General features: G+C 36.1%; 1 protein-coding gene across 3 annotated transcripts in view; it reads right to left on the reverse strand.

Moving 5' to 3' along the window:
* Positions 1-5,423: 5,423 nt before the first annotated feature.
* The window catches only part of Far1 (fatty acyl-CoA reductase 1), a 62,063-nt gene continuing 40,936 nt past the window's right edge, over positions 5,424-26,550 (reverse strand). For 2 of the 3 annotated variants that reach the window (XM_052760634.1, XM_052760632.1), the window contains 7 exons: positions 25,729-25,773; positions 25,494-25,612; positions 24,889-24,956; positions 23,088-23,259; positions 16,283-16,412; positions 9,982-10,109; positions 5,424-8,233 (listed from right to left, as the gene is read on the reverse strand). In XM_052760634.1, coding sequence (XP_052616594.1) covers positions 8,071-8,233; positions 9,982-10,109; positions 16,283-16,412; positions 23,088-23,259; positions 24,889-24,956; positions 25,494-25,612; positions 25,729-25,773 — 825 coding nt within the window. In that variant the 3' untranslated portion in view covers positions 5,424-8,070. Of the gene's footprint in view, positions 8,234-9,981; positions 10,110-16,282; positions 16,413-23,087; positions 23,260-24,030; positions 24,170-24,888; positions 24,957-25,493; positions 25,613-25,728; positions 25,774-26,550 lie in introns of all 3 variants that reach the window. The other variant, XM_052760635.1, reaches the window with a different exon arrangement.

Below are 26,550 nucleotides of genomic sequence, written 5' to 3' on the forward strand. Positions count from 1 at the left end.
TGGAGTGGGACAGAGAAAAACCAATATTTTATTTAAATCAGGTTGATTATAAATGCGATCTCTTTCTAAAGAAGAAAAGGGGATATGATACAGATATGATAGGATGAAAGGGTAGATTAATAAACCTACTTTTAAAGAGCAACTTGTTTAAAATGTTTTACATGGTTATAGATTTTAGTTTATTGATACAAACTTAAAGTTAATTTTGTTATACTGTGTGTATATTTCTACTATTGTTTAAGGTGTTATGTTTGTACAGCTCATTTAAAACTATAATGGATAATTAAAAAATAGATTAATAATTAGTCATCTATGATAATCATACTTGTAGCCATGTTAGTTAAGTCTTCTAGGTATACATAGATATATTTCAGATAGATTGGTAATCTTCAAAAACTTCAAAGACCTACAGAATATGGCATTTAAGATATTTTAAAAATTTAGACTTTCTGGACAGTGAGACATGTCTGCTCCTGGCAGCACTGATTTAGTTCAGAGAGGAGAATGGGCATCGAAGACACTCTGTATGGAGTTTATCTTCACCTTGGCAAAAATAGCCATATGGGCAAGAAACTGTTCTTGCCTGGACTGCTTGATCGACTGGACATACAAGACCCATAAAAAGGTGACCACTGAACTTTGCTTGACAAAATGGTCCTTCAGGTTCCTGCTTCGCAGAAGAAACTGCCAGACATTCTACAGGACACTAAAAAAAGTGACTGAGAGACTCTAGGCCTGTGGGCTGAAGACAGATGCCCCAACTTTACAAGAGAATTTTAGATGACTGTCCAGGCTGCCAGCTGTCTCTGTTTACCCTGCAAGACTCCCGAAAGTTGCTTGCATCCTTCTCCCATTTCTCAGGTAATAGTATATCCTTCTGAGGTCTTTGATGTAGTTGAAGCTAGATAGTTACAATTTTCCTTAGTTATGATAAAAGATAAGTTAGATATAAAACCTTAGACTCACAAATATAAGATAGGATATCTTCTTTAATTTTGCCAAATAAACTAGTTACTATAAATAGACTAGATATTATAAATGTAATTCTTGCTTGGTAATTGTTTTGTTATCTGTAATTTTACTATGTGAAAGTTAAAACCTTCCTTTTTGAAAAAAAAAAGGGGGAAGTGCTGTGGATATCGTTCTGTATAAATAAAACACTGATTGGCCAGTGGCCAGGCAGGAAGTATAGGTGGGACAAACAGAGAAGAGAATTCTGGGAAGCAGAAGGCTGAGGGAGGGAGACACTGACAGCCGCCGCCATGACAAGCAACATGTGAAGATGCCGGTAAGCCACGAGCCACATAGCAAGGTATAGATTTATAGAAATGGGTTAATTTAAGATATAAGAAAAGTTAGCAAGAAGCCTACAATGGCCATACAGTTTGTAAATAATATAAGCGTCTATGTGTTTATTTTATAAGTGGGCTGTCGGACTGCCGGGGCATGGCGGGACCTGGAGAGAAAACTCCAGCTACAATGTGGTCTTGGGCTATATAAGAAAGCTAAGGCTGGGCAGTGTTGGCACACGCCTTTAATCCCAGCACTTGGGAGGCAGAGCCAGGCGGATCTTTGTGAGTTCGAGGCCAGCCTGGTCTACAGAGCGAGATCCAGGAAAGATGCAAATCTACACAAGAGAAACCCTGTCTCGAAAAAAAAAAAAAAAAAAAAAAAGAAAGCAAGCTAGCTAAGAATAGGCTTATGAGGAAATCAAGAAGCAGTGTTCCTCCCGGGGTTTCTACTTCAAAATCCTGCCTTGACTTCCCTCAGTGATGGATTTGACCTGAAAGTACAAGCCAGATAAATCCTTCCTTCCCCTAAATTGTTTTTCGCCAGAACATTTATTACACCAAAAGAGTGAAACTAGAACTGTGGAGTTTCTAACTTGGGCCACCTGATTATTAACAGGTCTTGATTAAAAAAAAAACAAAAAAACAAAGGTTATCGGCATGAGCTTATACTATCCTCTCAATCCTCTGCAAAATCTTGTACATAAGACATTTAATCCAAAGACTGCTAAAAGGACAGCTTAATTCATCAGTTAAAAGACAAGTCTGCCTGCTGAGAGAGAGGAAACACGAACAGGTATTTTCCCATGTAAATGGGGTATGTTTAAAAAAAAAACAAATAACTTCCTGTTTTTCTTAGAAGGCAAGACAAAAAGAATCCTTATTTCAGATTTCCTCAATGACTAGAATTATCAATACTTTCAACTGGCTGTGTCATGCTATGGTGGTGAGAGGCTACCATGGCATGGGGTTCTAGAAATCCCTTCTTAGCCCACACCAGGAAGAACAAGCACCTCTGGGCTGGTCCATTCTATAAACTCAAAGTTCACTAACTAACAAATAAGAATGTTAACATGGCATTATCACTGGAATACAAAGCTAGCTGAGGTCTATGACTGGCTTGAGACAGGCACTACTGAAAGCTGGCAAGATGACCCCAGACAGGCTGAGTCACAACCTGGTTTTATGGGAATAATTAGGAAAAACGAAAACAGAAGACCCAGACAAGCTGCTATAAATCATTCCCATCTGTGAGCCAGCCGTGCTTCCTCAAGCTAACAATCCAGAATGAATAGACCCTGGCCCTTTAGTGGAGTAAAACCACATTTTCACCTTGGTCGATTTTTTCTTTTCCTGTTGTGCCTTCATCTGTAACTTAAAACAGAAACTCTGTTTTGGTTTTAAAACAATTCACACTCATGAAAGAACAAAGAAACTATGAAAGAGTGGAACACAAGCTAGCTTACCCCATCCCCCCATATGGCAAAAGCATCTAGAATTTTGGCCTCCTCCTTCTGTTCAGGCCACTTCAGACCTTTATGTATGTCCGTATCCTATCATCTTGATTTCTCTTGACCGTCTCTTGAAATCCCAGTGGGTTAACCTACAACACTGGGCCTCACCAGGACTGACTCCAACAATTCTCTCCAGCTTTAGTGGACATCAGTGTTACATGGGGTATGGGGGTGAGGGGGCTTCTTAAAAACAGATTGCTGAACCCCAGGGCTCCTGACTCAAAATGCATTTCTGTGTTCCTATGAGATGTCCATGCTACCTGGAGACTACATTGTGAGAATCAGAGAAAGCTGACAGCAAGGCTTGTTTCAACACGTGTGGTTTATATACTCTCAAAAATATAGTGACACCACTTCAATGCTTTCTCTCTTGAACAATTTTATTTATTTCAATCTGTATTTTTTGTATGTGTAGTCCAGGAAAATCTTGTGGTGTTTGAGTTTTTGATAGGCATTTCACAACAGTGAGTTCTGAGCGTGCAAAAGCCTTCCATTTACCCTCCCTCCCAAGCTTCAACCTGACTACCTTGTCTTTTAGCATAAAAAAAAAAAATTCCTTGTGGTTTACATTCTTTCCAGACACACTTCCAAAGGTCTGGAAACCATTCTTCACCACCCTCCTGCTAGGTGTTCAAATCACAACCCAAACATCTTATGAGATTTTTCTTAAAGCAGTGAGTGCTCTCTCCTCTCAGATTTATTTCACCCTTATCTGGGGTATAACTTGCTTTTATCAAATCAAAAAGCTCTTAAGGGAAGATAGTGTGTCACATTCAGGACTGGGTTACTTTGAAGCTTATCATTTGGCGATAAAGACACTTGTCATATAAAACAATACCTAAGCATAATAGGCATTCAGTATTTGTTGAATAAATGAACGCAGAGTTTTAGGAATAAGAAATGAACATTAAATACAACCTGACGAGGAACTTTCTCTGAAAAGTGAATCAGTTTCAAATCTAAAATCTCTGGATGCCTGAGTCCTTTATACAAGTTGTACAGTGTTTGCACACTGGCCTGTACACATAAAAGTGCTTCTAGACTACTTATACCTAATAAGGATATAAATGCTATGTAAATAGTTGTGCAGCACAGATCATTTCAAATGGCAGGCCACATGTTTAACAGTATATACTACATGCCCTAAGTATAGAATAGATTAACCATCTAGGTTTAAGTACATATAGGTTTATATAACCTGAGAAACATACCCAGGTAACTGAAGGCACAAGACCAAAGCTATACCATATCATTTAGGGAAGAGATGTTTGTAAGTAATTTAAAATTATTTTGAGTTGACTCCAGAAATACAGCTATGGAGGGCCTGCTATAGTTATATTGAATGTAACTGTGTGCTTCAGAACTAGAATGAATTCAAGTCCTGGCTCTGCCACTGATAGTATTACCTGACATATGTCTCGGTTATCCCACTAAAACAGGGACAACAGAGGTGCCTTTAACAGAGGGCTTGTTGTAAGGCATAAACAGAGCATCATATGGAAATGCTTAAAGCCATGCCTAATAAACACTAAGTACTCAAAAAGTGTCAGGTGGTGTCTTTACAATGTCAAACATGCAGGCTAGGTTTGCTCTCATGAAACCAAGAACCACACTGAAAAATAGGAACCTGAGAAAGACATAATATAAAGCAAATAGAGTATTAAATATCAAAGTAAACACTGACAAATTAAAATGTATGACCTCCATGGATGACTATTTCAAATAAAACTAGCCTCATTTGTCTGTTTACATGCATGTTTCCTTTTAAAAAAGGCTTATTCATATGAAACTATATTACTATGCCAAAGTCATTAGCATATTTATCTTATGATAAATATATTGAGAACATTTCAATAGAATGTTTATACAATGAATTTGGAAAAAAATCTTCATAGATCTTAGTACATGATTTTCAGCCCAGCACAAGCACACACAGAATGAGAGTTTTCTTCCTCATTAAACTTGTATACCACTTGGAGTTTTTCTAAGTATTTGCACTTTGGACTTATCAACTTGCAAAAGGAGAACATCAAACAATGTTGCTCAAATTTTCTTTATTAAGAAAATATTTCATATATATTTAAACAGACAAACTCATACCCTTTTTTCTCTAAGTTTCTCATGCAAAGTTAGAATGTTTTTCTCAAACCAGAACAAGTCAGTGCAAACAGTTTCAAGGCAGAGCTGGAAGTCGGCCTAGAAAGACATGCTTACAAAGCCATTTACACTCTAACCCCATCCTGATGCACTCTCAGCCTCCCCCAAGTGGTTCACTCAATCTCTATGAAAATGAATAATCCTTTAAATGAAGTCAGATCAGTTACTGGTGAAGAATCTATAAACTAACATGGTGTCATTTACCCTAGAAACATGCTGGTAGTCTCCTGGTTCTGTTTATATTAAAAAAGAAAACTGCCTCATTAACTATTCTATAAAAATACTTTAAACTAAGTGTTTATTCTGCCTATATGCTTCCTCTAAAGTACTGTGTGAACAACTCAGACATAAATAAAAAGATGGTATAAATGACGACACCTATGGAAGATAAAATGCTCAGAACTACTTAGCCACGTTAACTCTGGATGATTCCCACAATGTAAAAATACAATAGATGCTAGAATAGAAATATAGGGATTCATTTATTACTTTTTGGTTTACAAACAAAGGCACCCAATGCTTCTATTGACTTCTTATAAAAGATTATCAGTTTACACTTAAAACAACAAACAAACAAACAAAACACAAAACAAAGTTTTCCAATCAGTTCCTACAGACAAACACAAAGGGGAGAAGGGAGAGTCCCCTCCCGCTTCCAAGCGTCATCTGGCAGACTGGAGGAACGCTTATTCTATGTCACCCTCAAGTCAAACAACATACAACCTGGTCATGCTTATCTGCACTAAGCTTTAAGATACATTAGCGTTGCCAAGGCAATTAATTAAATGGTTACAATAACATTACAGTGTACAAATATGTATGCCAGAGTTCAGAGAAGAAAAGATAAGGGGAAAACCCTAAATGGTTTAGAATACAGTTTTGTCAAATGAGTTGAATGAAATCAATTTATTTTACAGGTTGTCCTATTGAATAATCTGTATGAAAAATATAATCAGAACTAAAAACTCTGTCTAGCAAATTACAAACAGAATACATTTTTAAACTCTTTAAATATGACTTGAATCCAAAGCATACTTGGTGAGGACTGATAATCTCACATTTCACCCTCCATACTAATTTTAAAACTGTAAATTCCAGGATGAATGCCATTTACTCATTACCTTTTGTCAACAGAATTCTAAACACATAAAATTAATTTGTAACCTCAGCATGGCCCTAGTTAGCATTTCTTTAAATTAGATTACGCGAGCAATAAAACAGAAGACACATGTCCGGTTCACTTTACAGACCTGCCCACATTGCACCTGATTCTTTTCTGAGACCCAAAGACAATTCACCAGATTCTAGGTATATTTGGCAGATGTATAAAAATCATACAAAGGTTAGTGTGTTTTCATTACATCATGGAAATGTACTTGGAGACATGGAGTACTCAATGTATATTATATGGGCCACCTTAATCAAAGGCATCATTTATTCCATTTCACACACTATCATGGTCTCTCATACCTTACAAAAGGCATGGTCCTAGACCAGAGACTTCAGTATCATTCCAAAGAATACATAGATATTTACATACATATTTCTTTTAAAATAATGTTGAAAAGTTTTACTACACAAAGTCTGGCTTCAACACAGAAGCATCTTTTCCTTTTCAAGACTATACACCTGCATGGGAAAAGTTGGTTTCCTTTACATTTTGTTTTTTCCACAATAGCAAAATAAACTTTTACACTGTATTTCATTGACAAAAAAATTAAAATGTAAAGTTACATTTAATTTCTTGTACTGTGAACTGACCCCTTTAAGCACTTTCAAGATACACTGCTGATGATTTAAATGTAGTACAACTTGATCAGCTTAATTATAACAGTGTTGTGCTGAACAAGTCATTAAAGAAAATATATGATAAAATAGTAACAAACTAGTAAGATTTAAAGGGAACTGTAATGTATCAATAAATATACATCAATTTTCTTGCTATTGTTTCTATAACGCATGTCTTTCTAAAGCTAAAACAACATGCAAAGAAATGATGACTTGATACTCATTCAAAAGTTTGCTACTTTACATGGTAAAATCTTTTATTTAATTTTATACACATACTTATGCATTACTTATTTTTAAGGAATTCAGCTTTCAAGGTCAAAATCAGTATGTGTTGATAAACACATGAGGATATTTTCTTTATGTTAAAAGCTGCAACTACATTCCTTCATAATAATGCATGTTCAGATGGGGTGAATCCTGTGACAAAATTTATAAAGGAATAGAGAGAACATGTATGATGAATCTTTCCCTAATCCCATCTCCAATCAAGTCTCAAGAAATCCTCTTCAAGATGAAAATACATCTCACCAGAGTTCCATTTGATCAAAATGTAGACTAGAAAAATGTTGTACTATTTTTTTGATACTAACACAGTTTTACTGTCCATGTTTTCATTTTGCTTCAAATGCACAGAGCATATACTGATATGGATTCTCAAATTCACTTAGATCCATCAGTGTCTACAGAATAATATTTGGCCTTCTGATCATAAGAGCAACTGATTACTTGCAGGAAAATGATATGCAACACACATTTAATCAGAAAGAAAATTAGAACATGTCTTTACATCTGATACCACCTTTAACTTATAGGAAGCAAAAATACATGGCTGTGTTCTTAACAAAACTAAAACCCACATTTCATCTGATTAAAAAAAAGAAACCCAACAATGAAGAATCAAATCAAATATTTAACTAATCTATCTAGGCCTCCTGTCTGTACACTTCCCATTGCACTGAAATTAGGACTGCATGTTAAGGCATGTTTTAATTAGTATGTTCCAGAACTGCACAGTTATACTGGTCAATGTTCCCATAGCCCCACTTCTGCCCTCTTCCTACCCTCTGCATTTCAAGGATCAAAATGTAAGTCATAGTTTGAGTGGCTATTGCAGATCTGAGCTGGCATACCACAGTGTGTTCACTAGGTTTTGAGCATAAACATTAAAATGTTACATAAAATGGACCATAATTTACTCCACGCTCCAACTTAAGATGGTTTAATGTCTTAACAAAAGGTGAGATGACTTAGGTACATTTTACATTTTGTGCATTTAGATCACCATATGCATAGATGTTCTAATGCTAAATTCTTGGTCTTCAGTATCTCATAGTGCTGGATGCTCGGAAGTATGACAGAAATTTGTAACACAGACTAACCACAAAGTACCAGATGTTTCTTGCCATTTGTGATCTTGCAATAAAAATGCGCCAGATAAGAATCACAAGGATAGTATTGAAACCATAACGGATATTCCGCAACCTGAAAAACAAATTAAGAGACACACTAAATATTTTTTAGAATAAAATTAATTTTGGATAGCAGCTAATTAATAACTGTAATTTTAAACCAAGTTCTAAGCAATTTTTTAACTTTCAAATTTAAACACTAAAATAAAATTTATTAAGTTCAAGTTAGAACAATTCAAACCTATCTGCCTGCACCTGAACAGTAGCACACCAATGCATTACTCTAGCAATGGGGAGTATAGCAGTCTTTTCATATCAGTGTTCCTGGACTTAGTAAGCAACAATTAAACTGAGCAGCCCTGTGTGCCCATTTCTGTGGTAGCCATCAACAAACTATAGGTTAAGCCAAGCATGGTGGCCTCATACCTGTGATCCTAGCACTTGAGAGGTTGAATCTAAGCAGGAAAATCCTAAGTTTGAGATCAGCCTGGGCTACAGAATAAAACTCTGTCAGAAATAAAGAAAGAAGGGTGGGGAAAACGTGGGAAGGGAGGGCGGAGAGAAGAACAAAGAGAGGGAGGGAGGGAGGGAAGGGAGCGAGGGAGGGAGGAAGGGAGCGAGGGAGGGAGGAAGGGAGGGAGGGAGGAAGCAAGCAAGCAAGCAAACTGGAAGTAAAACAGATACATGTCTGAGCTTCTATCTAATACAAAAATGCTGCTGATAGTTAACAGTTCCAAAACCCAAAAGCCAACTGACAAGTCCTCATCTAAGAGTAATAGACAGCATTAGCTCCATAAATAACCTTTCAGCTCACAAAGATCTGTAAGCATGTTACCTTGCTCATGTTTCTCAACATTTTTTATGGTTTTTGATGGTTGTATGAAGAAATTTAATCCTTCAGATAGATACTATTATAAATTCCAGTAACTTTATCATACAGTCCAAGCCATGACTAGTACAGCAATGAAGGTGCAGAAGTAGAGACAGTGGCTTTAAACAAGTAGCCAAAATACCTATATTATAGTTTCCTTACAGTTAGTAAAATATGATCTTGCAAACTTGTTTTCTCATCAATAAAACTGGTATTTTAAAAGCTCCATAGTACTATGACCTTGGCAAGTGAATAGTATGAGTCTTAGAAAACACACACACAACAATACTACAATGAGACAACCCTTAGTAGTACTTAAATCTCTGAGTGATGGGACTACAGCTGATTTTGACTCCTCTGTTTTCTGAGTTTATTATGTTTTAAAACAGCATGTTTAAAAACTACTACTTCTATTAAGAGGCTAGGAACACCATTACTCTGTGTAGTAAGTTTAAAAACTAAAAAACTATATAAGTAACTTCTGATTCAAACAATATTATCATTTTCTGCTAATACTTTTACTTTTTCAATAGAAATTGAAGGGAAGCAAATAGTTCATACTCAGAAATACCCAAAGTTCATACTCAGAAATACACATAAATGAAGATAATAAGTTCTTATAATCTTTATTTATTTATGTGTATGGATATTTTGCCTGCACGTATGTTTGGGTGCGATCCTCCAGAACTGGAGTGATAGCTGTGAGCCACCATGCAAGCTGGGAATCAAACTCTGGTCCCCTGGAAAAGCAGCCAGTGCTCTTAACCAGGGAGCCACCTCTCCAGTCCTTCAATAATCTTAAATAAATACCATATAGCTACAAACCCAAAGGTAAGCATTATTACTAAATATAATACATCCTTTTTATTCAGAATACTATTTCACCAAAGCAAATTGTAGAATATTTCATAAGGAAGAAAAATTGTGCACCAAGCCCATGTCAAACTTACTTGTTCAGATGCTTTCTAGCTGCAGGGAGGCCAGACATTTCTTCATTCAATACATATTTTTTAGTCCCCATGCAGTAGTTCTCTATATATTCTGCCCAATGTAACTGCCGTACATCAATATTAAAGGTCTATGGTAAGAAAAAAAGTTATCGCTTTGCTAATTTTTTGTAATTTGTCAAAAAATTCAGTTTATATGAAGTACAATCTCAAATGAAGAGACTACAAAACACTTCAATATAGTATTACCTTTTCTACTGTCAACATATATCTGTGCTCTTCACTACTTTACATAGGAATTGACATACATTTCAAGTTTCTTTCCATTTCAACTTCCCCTGTATATTTTCTACAGCATAGATTAATTTTCCTAGAGAATATTTTTGACATCGAGAAAAATCAAGTAGAGCATGATGGCACACACGATTATGCCAGCACACAGTAGATAGGAGGGTCACCAGTTTGAAGCCAGTTGCTGTGTGGTGGTTTGAATGAGACTGGCCTCCATAGGCTCATATATTTGAATGCTTAGTCACCAGGGAATGGAATTCGTTGAAAGGATTAGGAAGTGTGGCCTTGTTGAATGCAGAGTGTCATTGGGGTAGCCTTTGAGGTTTCAAAAGCCCATACCAAGCCTAGGCGCTCTACCTCTCTGCCTAAGAATCAGGATGTATTCATCAGAGCCTGTCTGCATACCACCATGTTCCCACCATGATGACAATGGACTAACCCTCTGAGGCTGTGAGCAAGATCCCAATTAAATGCTTTCTTTTATAAGAGTTGCCTTGGTCATGGTGTCAAGCAGTACCTCTTCACAGCAATAGAACAGTGACTAAGACACTGTGCTACACAATGAGACCCTGTCTCAAGCAACCACCACTACATACACAATAAATAAACAATAAAAAGCAAAACCTAGCCATGAATGATGGCTTAGGATTTTAGTAACAGTTACTTTGTCATTGGATGAAAAGTGTAGACTTATTGTAACTGCTACTGTGCAAAATAAGAGGGCTATTAACTGTTCAGTATTCTTGATTAAACAGGCAGTTAAGGATTTTTGTGAAACGACAAGATTATTCACTATAAATCATCACCCCAAAACAAGTTCTAGAAGGGAAAATATGACAAATAAATCAATACAATGAAAATATAGTACCCACGGTACCAACACAGATAGAGATTTGATTTCATATAGAAGCTGTTATGAGGGTTATGTGGGTGTGAGACACACACACACACACACACACACACACACACACACACACACACACACAAAATATGTGTGACTTGAGTCCCACAGGAAAAGAAAAGAACAGAAGCAGTACCTAAGAACATGATGCCTGCAAAAATGATGAAACACCAAACACAGATTTAAAAACCACATCCACCATATATAAATATACATTTAGGCATCTGAGACTAAGTCAGAAAGAAGCCCAGATAGATTACCTACAAAACAACTACTTGACTGCTGTTAACTACTTTCAACAGATGCAGTAGAAGCCAAAAGACCATTTTTTCCAAGTGTTTAATGGATTGCTAATGTAACAATCTACACAAGTGTAAAGATACTTGAAAACTAAAGGTATTTCCATAAGAATAAAAACTGGAAAAAAAAAGAATAAAAACTGGAGTGATAAGTTATCATCCACGATACAGAATTACACTAAAGTGTATTCTTTAAGACTGGAGTAGAATGACTCCAGATTCCAGACTGTAAACATAAATCTCAGTGGATGCCTGACGGTGGAAGAAATGAAGGGCAACAGACGAATGATTATCCTGACAAATTACCTGAGTATTTATTGCAGAGACTGCACTAATTTTATTTGTATCCACTTTGAAGTATATAGAAGGTTGATCCTTAACAGAAGTTTTGGAAGGGAGGTGCTGTGGGATGTTCTATATGGCAAATGTGTTGCTCTGATTGGTTGGTAAATAAATCACTGATTGGCCCGTGACCAGGCAGGAAGTATAGGCGGGACAAGGAGGAGAATAAAGCTGGGAAGTGGAAGGCTGAGTCAGAGAGACCCTGCCTGCCGCCATGATGAGAAACAGCATGTGAAGATGCCGGTAAGCCACGAGCCACATGGCAAGGTATAGATTAATAGAAATGGATTAATTTAAGCTGTAAGAACAGTTAGCAAGAAGCCTGCCATGGCCATACAGTTTGTAACCAGTATAAGTCTCTACGTTTACTTGGTCGGGTCTGAGCGGCTGTGGGACTGGCAGGTGAGAGAGATTTATCCTGACTGTGGGCCAGGCAGGAAAACTCCAGCTACAGGGAGGGACTAATAGGAGATGATTATGTCATGAGAATTCTACCCTCATGGATGGATTAATGCCAACTATAAAAGAAGGTCATGTTGTGAGTTCTATCTCCTGCTCTCTCTTGCACTTCCACCATGAGATAACACAAGAAAGCATTTATCAGATGTCAGTCCCTGCTCAGATGCCAGAACTATGAATTAATTTCTGTTCATTATAAATTACCCCTGTCTTTTATTCTCCTATACCAGCATAAAACAGACTAAGATAAACTCCAGTAATAAATGACCAATAACAGTAGAATAGAGGCGTTGGTCCTTAATTATCCAAAAAAGGTAAAAGTATCCATTTATGTTAGGCTTAAAAATAGATGCTGTACTCTCTAGAGCAAGGTACTAAAACAACTGAAAAAGAATGTAATTTTTATGCAACTAAAGTAGGTGGGAAAACTAAAACTGTAACAAACAATCTAACGAGGTATAGTGGAGCATGCCTGTAATTCCAGCATTTGGAAATGTAGGAGAATCTTAAGTTTAAGGCCAGCTTGGGCTACAAAGTAAGACTGTATCCAAGATACCTAAAAACAAGGCAAAAAGAGAACAGAAAAGACAATTAAGATAGGTGTAACAAAATGAAGTCCTAAGGAATTTAAATCTAAAATTAAGGTTGGGATGTAGCTCAGAAGTACAGCACCTGCCTAGCATATACAAGGGTCTGTTTCCTTAGAACAGCAAGCAATTCCAAAATTATCAGGTTATGGTTCAGATTAAATTATCCAAAAAAGGGTCAGTAATTATCAGACTGTAACAACAACTCTAGGTTGCTTATAAGAGACATGCCTAAAAGATAAGGATGCAGACTAGTTGAATATAAAGTTGAAGACAGATACATCACACATTTCTACTAGTAACAAATGAAGATGCCCAGGGTCTCTTTAGAGTATGTTGTCAAAGTATTCATGTTTACAAATCTGGTAAATAACAAATAAAAATTCAGTTAGTTTTGACTTCCATCCTATGAATGTTTTTAAATAGTTACAAATCATTTTCTGTAATTTGTTCATCTTCTTAGCCCATGTTTCAGTGAGTAATGACACCACTACTTCTACATAAACATTTTATTTAGCAGGAAATACATACTGGTATCAAGACACCATCACACACACCACAAGTGGCTAAAATTAAGAATTAAAATTAAAATACAAAGCACTGTGAAGAACAGGAGTACTGTATAATGCTATTTGTGTATAGTCACAAAAGGGAAAATTACTTTAGTGCTCAAGATAACTGTTATCTCTGGGAGAACACAGAGAAAAGAGTATGATAGACAACAAGGAGTAGTGACATTCTAGGTTCCTCACCCCGAGTGCTTACTCTTTAATAATTGCTAAGCAAATAAGCTACATATTAGGCCTGACAAGGGGAGAGATTAAAAAAGAGGGAAAGAAAAGGAAGAAGCCACAAAAATTCCACCTAAAAATATCTGCAGGTTCTGATGAGCTAAACCTGTTTCTAGGGTTATAACCATAAATGAAGACTAGATTCATAAGCCATGTAAGTGAAGGATTTTAGAACACATGCAAAAAGTGTCTCCAACACCTGTAGTGGGTAGCCATTCCAGCGTTGGTCTGGAAGTTCCAACACCCATTGAGGCTTTGGTAACTATCACGCCTACAAGGCGGGGCCAAGGGAGGGCCCTGAAGACCCCAGATCAGATTGCACCGTGCTCTCTTCCTGCTGGGAACCCAGACGCTAGAGGTGGACCGGAGGAGAGTTCTCCAGAGAACACCACTGGGCTGCGCTGCGTCTTTCCCAGAACCCTCAACCTACCTATTCCTTCATTTGTAAGTTATGCCATTAAATAAATCTCCCTTTTAACTATGTGGAGTGGCCTTAATAATTTCACCAATAAACACCAAATGCTCTTTTTTTTTTCATTTGAGATTTCACACAAACTGCATATATAGTTGTTGGGGATTTTGTTTTGTTCATTTTTCTGTTGATGGGTATTTATTTTCAGTTTGGGGCTTGTGGTGGTTTGACAGAAAATGGCCGCCAAAGGGAGTAGCACTATTACAGTATGGCCTTGTTAGAGGAAGTGTGTCACTGTGAGGGTGGGCTTTGAGGTCTTTTTTGCTCAAGCTTCTCTCAGTGTGATACTAAGTCCACTTCCTGTTGCCTTCTGATTAAGATGTAGCCAGCACCATGTCTGTCTGCACGCTGCCATGCTCCCTGCCATGAAGAGAATGGACTGAACCTCTGAAACTGTAAGCGAGCCACCCTAATTACAAGTTTTCTTTATAAGAGTTGTTGTGGTCATGCTGTCTTTTCATTGCAATAAAACCCAAACTAAGACAGGGCTAACAGGATCAATTGTTCTCTGAACATTCTTTCTGACATATGAACAGAAAAGGCAAATTCTTAGAGAAAGATTCAACTTCAATCTATGTCCCAAAATTTCAAAAGACACTTCAAGGAACGTGAATTACTGAAAACAATGATTATCCAAACAACATGGAAACGAGGTAGCCTAAGTTAGACTGGGCTCCAACAGCAGAAACCGACACTGTCTATCATTTAAATATGAACTTGCAGAAAGAAGATTTAGAGCAATTATGAATAAATGGCTAAGATTAAGTTGAACTTTCTAAAAATGAAAGTATTAAGACTCAACTGGCTGTTGGAGAATATAAATAAATAATATACATTTTAGTTCAAAAGCAAATATTTTTTCGTTTCATCTACCACGTAACCATTCTGTGAGAAGGTAAGACCAGAGAAACAACATCATCTGAAGAAACAGTGTTTAAGAATTTTCCCAAATTGCTGAAAGACACCTATCTACAGGTATAGAAAGCCCAAACAAAATTTCAGAACACCAAACATGCGGAAAACCTAGAAAAGAGTCAGGACAAACAAGTAACTGACCTTTCAACTACAACAAAATGGAAATAATAGAAAATAATCTTTAATGTGCTGAAACTGTGTTTTAAAAAACAAAACACCTTGGGTGAATAAAGACTGACGGACAATCAAAAGCTGAAAGTTCACTATGATCAGTCTCCTAACTAAGCTATATTCTGTGTTCTAGGTAACACATCAGACAGAAAGAAAATGGTAATAAAGAGAAGCTCCAAGAATGAAAACGGAGGGAGCAATTGTCTTCTAATTGTGGGGTTTGAACTGGAGAACTACAGTAATATATAAACACACATATTGGAGAGCTAGAGGTATTATCACAGCTATGTTAAGGTTCTAATTACCATAAGGAGGAAGCTACTGAGACTAAAGTCCTAGGTTCAGTCCTAACACTGCTACACCTGTAAAAGGAGGTAACTAGATGTATTTAGGACACATATACACGCTAAAATATATGAGGTAGCTGGGCAGTAGTGGCCCAGGCCTTTAATCTAGTACTCAGGAGGCAGAGGCAGGTGGATCTGTGAGTTTAAGGACAGCCTGGTCTACAGAGTGAGTTCCAGGACAGCCAGGGCTACATAATTAGACACTGCTTCAAAAAATTAAAAAAAAAAAACAAAATAAAAAAACCAAAAATCTGAGGTAACTTGAGAAGGAACACAGTTTAACTTTCAAACAAGCAGAGTGTGACAAAAGAGCATACAATATAAAAAAGCAATTGGAGCCCCCCCACCACAAAAAAATTCAGAGAAAAAAAGGTATTCTGAACATAAAACCCATAAAGATGTTAAAGTTCTCTTTGTGGGAAGAAAGGATTAACAACTCAATTGTACTTTGGAAAGCCTTTGATATTCCCAAATACTTTATCAATTCTAAGATAAAGCAAATATAAATAATTAGGATTGAAATACTGAAGGGTTGGGGAATTTAGCTCAGTGGTAGGGCGCTTGCCTAGCAAGCACAAGGCCCTGGGTTCGATCCTCAGCTCCAAAAAAAGATTGAAATACTGAGAAAATATAATTAGATCGATGTTCTTATGTGATGGTTGTGGGAAATGCCTAGGTTTCAGGCTGCTTACTGATCACATTTTCTAACCCAAAACAGAAAATACTTGCCTTTTTATCTTCGGGGTTTAGTTGGTTCATTAACATATTGACATTATCAGTATTCCAAACCCAAGAGTTACTTGTGAAATACTCAAGAAATACCATGGCTTTGTGAAGACGAGTGATTGTTTTCATCATCCTGTATTTCAAGAAAAATCAAGAGATTCATATAACATATAGACTGGGTAAAAAATCCCATTATCACCAGGGGTCCCAACCACTCATTTCCAATTGTAATTCATAAGTGTACCAAACCAGCAAAGAATCAGAATATTTCTGCATCTTGGGAGAATAATTTATAAATCCAAAATGGAAAAACAAATTAGAAGCAGCAGCAAAAGAAATTTAGTATTACTTGCACAAAGTTCTGCTGACACAGAATTAATTCTCAAAGGATATGCAATAATAAAGTTTAAATTCAAATTTTCTATGTACCACACTAGGCAAAATGATTCAGTTTAGTCTCCCTTCACTTTTCAGCTAAACTGTACTTAGTGAGAATCCTTAACACAGATTCTACAACTATGTTATAATCCCAGCACTTTAGCATCTCTGAAGCAGATACACAGAAATATTCTTTTGCCATTTAGTTAACTCTATTAGAAAAATACAAGAACTCTTTTTTCAACAGTGATTGGCACCACTCCTGATTATCTGGATGTGCTGTGAAATCAATGACTGATGCCAAGTACTTTTTGAAATACTCAACTCCTCAGACGTCACCCATGCCCTTCCTTAGAGAAACAAAATAGTATACTTTGTTTCTTTTTAAAGGGCAAGGAACCTTAATCTTATCTGACATTTTATTTATTATCACTTGCATAAGTCATTGATATCAAAGCACTAATCCAAGCAGTAATTAAGAAAGAGCTTTCTGAATCAAATATACACCAAAAACCAGAAAAATAATTCATGAAGAAATGTAAGAATTTACAGTCCATTTACATTCCCACAACGAGGACTAGCTAAAAGTGTATGAAATTTAGAAAGACCTCAAATTAGAGGCTTTACAAATGGGAGAATTGGTAGAAAATCAGAATATGAGAAATGAAGAAAATAAAAGCAGTATCATTAGCCAAGGAACTGTGATAATATTCAATACATTTAGAAAGAAAACGAATAAAATACTTGAAGGAAATGAGGCAATATGGATAATGTAAAGAAAAACTATTTAATTTGCTAAAGAATTTCAAAATAAATTCATTAAACATGAAAAGAATTATCAAACATTCAAAGCTTTATCTAGAAATAAACCATATAGGGAAAATTGCTTTAATGAACCAGATTTTTTTTTAAAAAAAATTTTCTCTTTAAATATACAACAGTATCATAGGTAGTATAATATACATTAATTTCATCCCAAACATGCATAGTTCACATCGTTTTCCAATGAGTATTTTACTAAAACATTTTTTCTTTCTGACTCCTTAACTGTTGCTTCTTGCCTAATCTCATGTAGATTCATTCAAGTGATGATAGCTGCCCTAAAATCAACCCTGATTCAGCCATTCAAAAAATATTTCTTATTTAAAAAAAAAAAGAGAGAGAGAGAGAGAGAGGGAAGGGCCAGGGATGGTAGCTCATGCATGCTTGTAATCCCACACTTGGGAGGGTGAGGCCGGAGAACTGCCATGAATGTGGAGATAGACTGGTTTACAACTCAACTCTGTTTCCAAAACAAACAAACAAAACAGAGGGAAAGGGTGGGAAGAGTTGAAAATTCATATACATGAGAAATGTACAGACAATATTATCAGGAAGCTAAAGTACACTTAAAACTGAGCCATCACTCTGGTTCAACATGTCATAGTAAATGCTTATGACTATACTGTCTGGTACTTGCTAAGGATGTATTTATTCTTTACTATGACAACTTCTAAAATACAATTAATCACAATTTACAATAAGGCCAGATCTTAATGATTGTCTAATCTAGGGTTTCTCAACCTTAGCTATCACAAATAAAAGTACCCATGTACTAAGATACTTGGCAATACCATGGCCTTAGCATACTGGGGACTGAGGGGAAGCACATCCCGCCCCCATTGTGATGATGAACTCCAAATATTGTCAAATGTCCTCAGTAAGAATCACTCAGATGAAAAAATGTCAGGTTCAGAGAAGTTAAACTGAACAATGAAAAACATGAAGCAACTTTTTAAAATATGCTATTTGTAACAATGACGTAATGTTAAATGTAGAGTAATTTATGATGATTTTTACATGTACCCTGGTCTCCCCTTTAACCAAGAATCCACATATTAAGAAACAGAACACAATTATTTCAAAATATACAGCAAGTCAGATTTTTATCTCAAAATCATATAAATGAGTAAATTGAATTCCATGAACTGAATAACATTAGTTTAATGTATTATATTAGGGTCTATAGAAGGTATAGTATAATGTTTACTTATTCTTGGCTAGGCAAATATCTGAAGAATAAATTGTGACACTTTAGTTAATGTGTACATCACCTAACTTTTATATACCTTGTTGCTTTTATTTACTTATTTACTTAACTCTGTTTTTTTAAGACAGAGTTTCAATCATTCTATGCTGGCCTATGGAACTATGCAGCCCAGGCTGGCCTCAAACTTGTGGAAATTCTCCTGCTTCAGCTTCCTGAGTGCTCAAATTACAGTCCGCAGCACCATACCCTACTCCTTGTTGCTTTTATATTATACACTTACAGGGGTCTCAGGTTATTCCTGCTTTGATACAGGTAAGACTATTCTTTCCATCCTACAAGGTAATTTACACTTTTCCCTAGACTAACTTCTAATCACAAGGAGAAGGCATCTGTAACCATTAGAATGAGGTTCTGACTTCAGAGGCTAGGTAAGAACGATGCTAAGAGTAGTCTGCCTTGCTCATTGCATACTCACCCTTAAGACTTCAGTCACCTTGCATGCTGTCCAATATTCTTGCACTGAAAGCTGAGTGGACCACTCCACTGATGCTAGCTATCCTTGCAATCACCAGTTAACCAGTGTACTAAGAATGGATTAAAAGGAAGACTGTAGGCCATCTCTTAGGAGAGTAAGAAGCAGCAATAGACTTGACAGGGCAGTGGGAGACAGAAGCTAACTTATTGTTAGGCTATTACCAAGTCTGAATAGTAACAGATTAAATGTTCAAAAAGTGGTTTTTTTATATGGAATTCAGAAATTCTAGGTTGTATCACATCAATTATTTAATAAATGAAAACAAACTGGAAACAGTTTCTGTGCATAAATCAAATCCAAGAGAGAGATATAAGATTCTTTAAGATTTTAGAATGACCTTATACAACATGGAATCTTTCAGACAGAAAGACCAAACAAGCAAACAAACAAATCTCTCCAGATTGTAGAGATACATATCACATTCTCTACTGTTTGGATGGCAGTTTGTACGCGTCAAAGATTTAGTATCGATTTTACTGTTCCACAGCAACCTAATGAGACCCAAGAAGGGCTTGTCTCAAAGAGATTTGTGAATATGCTGTGATCCAATTATCTTCAGAAAAGACTAAGTAAAAACTCCTAATTATTAAAGCCACATGAGTTTATATAAAAAGGGAGAGTATACCAATGAAAATGTCTCTGTAACACAAGTCAGTAAACAAGAGCCCACACATCAAATCTATTCTATTACTGTTTTGTGAATAAAGTTTTATTGAAACAATCATGTTCATTATTTATAAACTGTCTATGACTTCTTTCCTTCTTTTCACAGCAGAGCAGACTGGTATTAACAGAAACAACTGCTTGCAAGGCCTAAACGTTTACAAAATGGCTTTTTTATAAAAAAATGTTTCCTGACCACTGTCGTTTTTATGGGCAGGAAGCAAGATGAGTAGGCTGTTCAATCTTACACAGGCCATTTTTTTATGGAAAAAAAGGAGAAATCTCAGAATGTAGAAATGAGTCTAGCTGTCAACATTTACCTGGACTGCAATTGAGCACTGTTATAGAACAGTGTTTGCTGTGTGCCTTTTCTCTCTGACAACACTGTCTGAAGCCATTATCTTATGCTTCTCTCAACATATGTAGAGTATATGGGCAGCTGCTAACTTGCTTTGTTTCATAGGTTTTCATATGAGGAGTATCATCTGCAATATCATTTCTAAACGATCTTATCTGCAACTGGATTAGATTTAAATGGCAAAACCCTGACCTCCAGCTTATACCATAGGAATCTGTAGAGGAAAGAATTAACTGCATTATTCAAGGTAGAAGAATATGAATTCTCTTGGCCAGAAGGTTAACTGTTACAGACTGTACTTTCCAAAAATGGCTGAAAGCCATTCCTCTCACTTGCTCATTTCCAGAGTCTGACTGCTCTCCAGAGTACCCCCTTTCCTTACATCTAAGAGGATTGCGACTTGCTTGTGACCAAATGAAAGAAGCAAGCCAGGCCTGGTGGCATTTGCCTATGATCCTGGCTTTCAATCTGAGGCCAGCCTGGGCTACATGAGAGCAAAGAACAAACAAGGCAAAAATGATAATGAAGGATTTCTAGCTTCCACTTTACTTGCTCTACCACTTCAGTTATCATGTAAAAAAATTCTTAGAGGCAACCACTAGGCCTTGAAAAGATCATACAAAGTGTAATCCTGATGAGACAGGGGCAGTAATACCTATTCCCTGGCTAACCCAGCCCCACATTCCCCCATCAGACTTCAGCTCTTTCAGCTCCATCTGATCACATGAAAACTCTTAAACTAAAACTACACAAGCTGATTCCTCTGCAAATTCCTGATCCCAAGAGAAAAAGAACAATACAAGATAATGAAATAATGACTATTTTAATCACTGTATCTAAGATGACTTGCTATACTGCAGGATCTTCTTTATACTGCTTAGTAACCATGGGTATTATTTTCCTTTTATTATAATTATTTTTAAGTTTATTGAGCTCCCAGCTATGATTGCCTTCACCAGACCTACACAAGATAGTCAACATTCTAACAGGGATGGGCGAGAATCTGATGTGTTCCCACCCCCAGCTGAGAAGCAATTGATAGTTAACAGCAGTCAGTGGAGGGAGAGTCAGTTTTCTGCAGGCAAGTGGCCCTGGGTAGGGTCAACATGTTCCAGTGGGTGGTCCCACACCCATGCTATACATAGACAGCATAAATTCAACTCAGTAGATTATTTTTAAAAAAGAATATAAAGTCAGGAGGAGTAGGGTGGGTATAGAGAGTTGGGGGTGAATATGGTCAAAATATATTGACTTCTTGTATGAAATTCTCAAAGAGTTAATAAAAACTACTTTTAATTAATGCAAATTAGCCCATTCTCTTTGTAAGGTAATATGATGTGTTAAATCTATTTTACTTTTTAGAACCAGTTTTGTCTTTTCTGCCCTAATTTATAGCAACTTTACTAATATAAATATGCATTACCATCAATCATTAATTTCAGCTGATTTTTAGCTATGAAAAACTGCCAACATAGCTAAACCATTTGCAAATCATTCTAGCAAAGTTGAAATGTTTGTTCTATAAGTTTTCTATTCAACACTCCCCCCTAGTTCAATAGTGAATATATAGTTAGAAACATCCTGAACTATCCAATCTACCAAAATTTCCTATGTTTAACTCAGATCCTGAGATACTGTAATTAGCAAATACCTCACTTTTATTTTTTCAGCAGCTGATGAAAGTCCTGGAATCATCATCTTCTTTGTACATAAATACTCAAATCCTGAATTTGCCAATTAAAGGTGCCAATGTAGTTTAAAAAAAAAACATTTTATAGTATATTTCACTATGTGGTAAAAACAGTAGGAAAACATTATTTGTAGGGTTTCAATGAAAAAAAGGAAAGGAGAAAGAAAGGATATTACAACTATGAGAAAATAGCAAGTTTTCTGTTTGTCAACTTTTTAAAACTAGAACATTAGTCAAAAACTGTAATTACCATATTATAAGCTGAATAGGTAGCTATTTCAAGTAATTTTCTAGAAGCATTCTATATTTTTCATATGAAACTGAACCATCTACTTTAAAGCAAAATACTTTACCCTGAATCTCTTGTAAAAACTAAATCCTAGGTTTTTATGGAGAGAGGAAAGGGATTCAATTTCAGCTTATAATAACAATGACAATCCTGAGGTAGGACATTTCCTATTATTATGGGAGTTTGGAGAATCAATGACCCCATAAGATGAGATCCATTCTTGGGGTCCAAACATCTCCAATTTCTAGGAAATGTTCTGGCATCTTGATTGTGATTGTGCTTAATCAGGTTAGTAATTCTAAAGGTAAGCTCATGCTAGCGACATGATGTCTCTCCAGCAAGCTTCCACCACCTTACCAATACACAGTGTATTACTGCTAATCTTCTTACCACGGTTTCTGACCTGTCAACCTGAGTGCAAGATCGAGCAATAATGCAGGCACTGTATGTGTGACACCCTTCCAATAATGGATCATTAGGTTGTTGGAATAGAACTTAACACAAGGGTGCCTGAATACTTGGTTTAAAGGATTCATCTTGAAGTAATGATTTAGATAATCTCCTGTAGGAAAAATAAGCGTTAAAGCATTCTGAATATTATTTGTTATTCAGAAAAGCACCTAAAGTTAGACCTAGAATTCAACATATGACAGTAATTTATCACCCAAACTTTGGAACAAATAGAGTGACTTACAGCACTACCTTTGCTTTTCTGACAGTCTTAAATTCAAGAGTCTTCTCATTCACAAAAGGCCATTAAGCCTTATCGTAAGCACGAACAGATACAGAGTTAATAGCATTTCAGTGTTAAGCACGGGTTGTTTAACAGTCAGAGGAACAGATAAGACAGAGCTAGTCACCATTACCTTGGGCTTCTTCCAGTCATCCTGAGGTAGATATCATACAGGAATGCTGGGGCCTTATGGCTTACAGCAATCCAGTAATGATATAAAAGGTGATTGGAGGTTAGATTTACATTGGGCCGTCTGAAGGCCTGTTCGAGAGGATTCCTCTTGAAAGTGGAAATTACATGGTATTCTGAGGAAGAAAAGTTGTGTAACAGCTTTGATAATAACCATGTAATGAAGTTTTGAAAAAAAAATCATGTTTTTACAATGCAAAATATTTTACCAAAGATTCAGAGTTCATTCATTTAAAAAACAAACTTTTCTACTCTCCATAGCTAAGAGAAATGGGCATTAGATTCCTGATTCCAAGGGGTTTAAAAACTGCCAGTATTTTAATTAAATGAATGAATTTTTACTAAAATTCACTCTGAAAATCTTGTTAATGTTTTACCTAGATCAGTTTATGTCACTATATTTCACCTCTCACGATAGCTTCTTTCTTTCTGTTCCTCTTTCCAGATTCTTATTACTGTACTTACTTTAAAAAGAAAAGGAAAACCATCATCCTTTGCTTATGAATGATTTAGTTACTCAAATTAACATACATAATACAAGCTTAAAACAACCCAAAATTAACCTCTGCTGTAGTTTATTTAGGTTATTCAACATCAACACAATCAAACTTGGTCTCTTCTACGTTAATATTTTAATTGAAATGTATAATGAGGTATTCATTGAAGAATAATGCTGAATTTGATTTTTCACAAAACTGTACGGCACATCAAAAGTCTATATAAAAACCTCACTCACTTAACATGCTTTAATATCCCTGAAGGGCCATGACTTAAAATATTGTTAAATCACTCTATAGAGTTTTTTCTCGTATACTCCAATAGTCAATCTTGAAATTTAAATACAAATGCCACAGAAAAACCCTAGTACAAATGTCAAGTAAGATTACTTTAAGGTAGCTAGGTGTGGTGGTACATGACTGTAATCCCAGCACTTGGGAGGCTGAGGCAGGAGTACAGATAGCTGGACGCCAGCCTGGACTATACTGCAAGTTCCAGGCCAGTCTGAGCCCCATAGTGAGACTTTATCTGAAAAAAACAAAGCAAAACAGAAATAAGGACTAGGAATGCAGTGGCAGAGTGCTTGGCTTTGTGGATGGGTGAGGAAAGAACTAGACTGACCCTCACAATCAATTTACTTTAATAACAAAATTATGTAGAATAGTAAAAATTCACTTAGAAATAAAATAGATCAATTATAAAAAGCAATGCCATAAATATTTATTTATATCTGACTCAATTTAAAATGAGTTTGTTTTCAATAGTCTTCAAGTTATACTAGCCTATTTTAGAGCTAGTTAACAAATAAATGTTACTACCTGTTATAGATCTTTGACTTTAGCAGAATGTATTCTGTCAAAAATGTATCCTACTTCCTAACTCCTTCATTTAAAACTCTGGGGAACAACTGATATACCTACTCTAACAGGTATAAATAATATTACCTACAGACAGGCAACATAGGCCTGAGTGTACTAATTAGTTAGAAAAAAAGAACTGTCCCCAAACCACAGGTAGTCTATGAGGGTGCTGCAGAAGACCAGAGAACAGCTAGGGACCCACTAGATGAGTGGGGACATATATTCTATTGTAAAATGTTAAAGGTAGACCACAAGGCAGGATTGGTAGCTATTCTCACACAGCAACTAAAATAAGAATAACTTTGCAACTCAGTGGCCCTAATGGCTCATTAAAAACTCAGTGAATGCTTTATGTTCTAACATTCAAAAACAGAGATAAAATCATACCAACTTCCCCCCAGTGGAAAGGGTTAGTGCTGCCTGTTGTGCAGTTATACACCATGATGTTTCTTGGTCTGCAAAGACAAAGATGAAAGCAAAGAAACATAAGAGGAAGTCGAAGTGTCTAAGTATTATGTACTATCAAAGTAGGAAGACATGATGTGGGATACCTTTTCCATATCATACTAAAAGGACCCTGAAGGGATTATTTCTTAAATGTTTAGGCTTTGGTTATAAATACTACTATTACCATAAAAGGATGCTCAGAAATTATTACAGCTGAGCTAGTGTGCCATGGTTAAGTTTGTACTGTTTTAGTTTGGCTTAAATCATTGTTCAGGAACCTCCCCCACACCCCCTCCAAACACACATTCATTTAGTTCCTAACAAACCTGTAAATTCTGTAAATACATTATTTATTTATTACCACTGATGGCTCCACATGTTATTGCCTCCACTGTACAGCTCTTAGGACAGACAGTGGTATTTCCTATATCCTAATAGGACACTTTACTAATATGGCACAGTCAGGACTAAGGGATTAACATCAGAAGCTCCTTTTCCCTCTCAGTCACTACACAGTTAATAAGCAACAGTGTTGCCTCATATACCTATTAACTCCGGAATACCAGGCTGCAGCAAGGCTCGTGTTGACAACTACATCTACAGGAACAAGATCTGCAAGGGCATTGTTGGAGGCACGCATTGTTCGAAGAATTCCTTTCCCTGCCTTTTTTGAAATTAAAAACAACACCTTAAGATACATAGCCAAAACATGTATACATACACATATGTATAAAGATACAGGAAATTTTATAAAAGAAGTAAATCAAAAAGTTTATTTACCGCAATGAAGAGACCACTTGGTCCATTAAAGTTATCAATCCATCCCTAACGCCAAAAATTGAAGAAAAAAAAGAAGAGGTTAAAACTAACATTGAAGTACATTTATTATTTGAAAGTGCTAACTCCAAACACATTTTGTAGTTTTCTCCCAAAGTCTAAGAAAGATCTACATTCCTTGAGGAATACTGGTCTTAGTTGCCAAAAATGTCCCAAAAGTATTTTTAAAGTATTTTTAAAATATTACCCAGCTCTGCTAAATCTCTGCAAAGGGAAAAAAGCAGTGTATACTTTCCATAGCTTTTCCTAAATTAAGCCTGTTCACCTTTGATTTTATACTATTAATGCAATATCTTGATTAAGAGAAAATGATACGTGTTCCTCAAATTTAGTAAGTAAATCAGAAGAAAAGAAAATAATTATCAAAACAAAAAGGGCAAGCTATCACTTACTGCAATTTATACAGACCTTGAGTTTTTTGTTTTGTTTTGTTTTTCCTGAATCAGCTTTCTTTCTGGCTTTTGTTTCTGCCTTCTCTTATTCTGAGGATTTAAAAAGTATCCTAACACCTTGTTTCCCTGTTTATGTTTAGTAGCAAGTTACAAAGAAATCTCTTATACTCTCCTCAGCTTTGTAATCTACACATGGAAAGATACACTTTACACATGACTCACTTTTGGCAATGAAAACAGATGAAATCATGGTCTCCTTTACTGAAGACACAGTGTCAGAACTCTTGATTTGATTTTCAATTAGAATTTAAAACTGTTAATTTACATCCCATACACTCAGAAGCACCTTAGAGATAAAAGTGTAATATACTTC

Source organism: Peromyscus californicus, unplaced genomic scaffold (genome assembly GCF_007827085.1).
Source record: "Peromyscus californicus insignis strain IS unplaced genomic scaffold, ASM782708v3 Scaffold_4__1_contigs__length_199733344, whole genome shotgun sequence".
Lineage (NCBI taxonomy): Eukaryota > Metazoa > Chordata > Mammalia > Rodentia > Cricetidae > Peromyscus > Peromyscus californicus.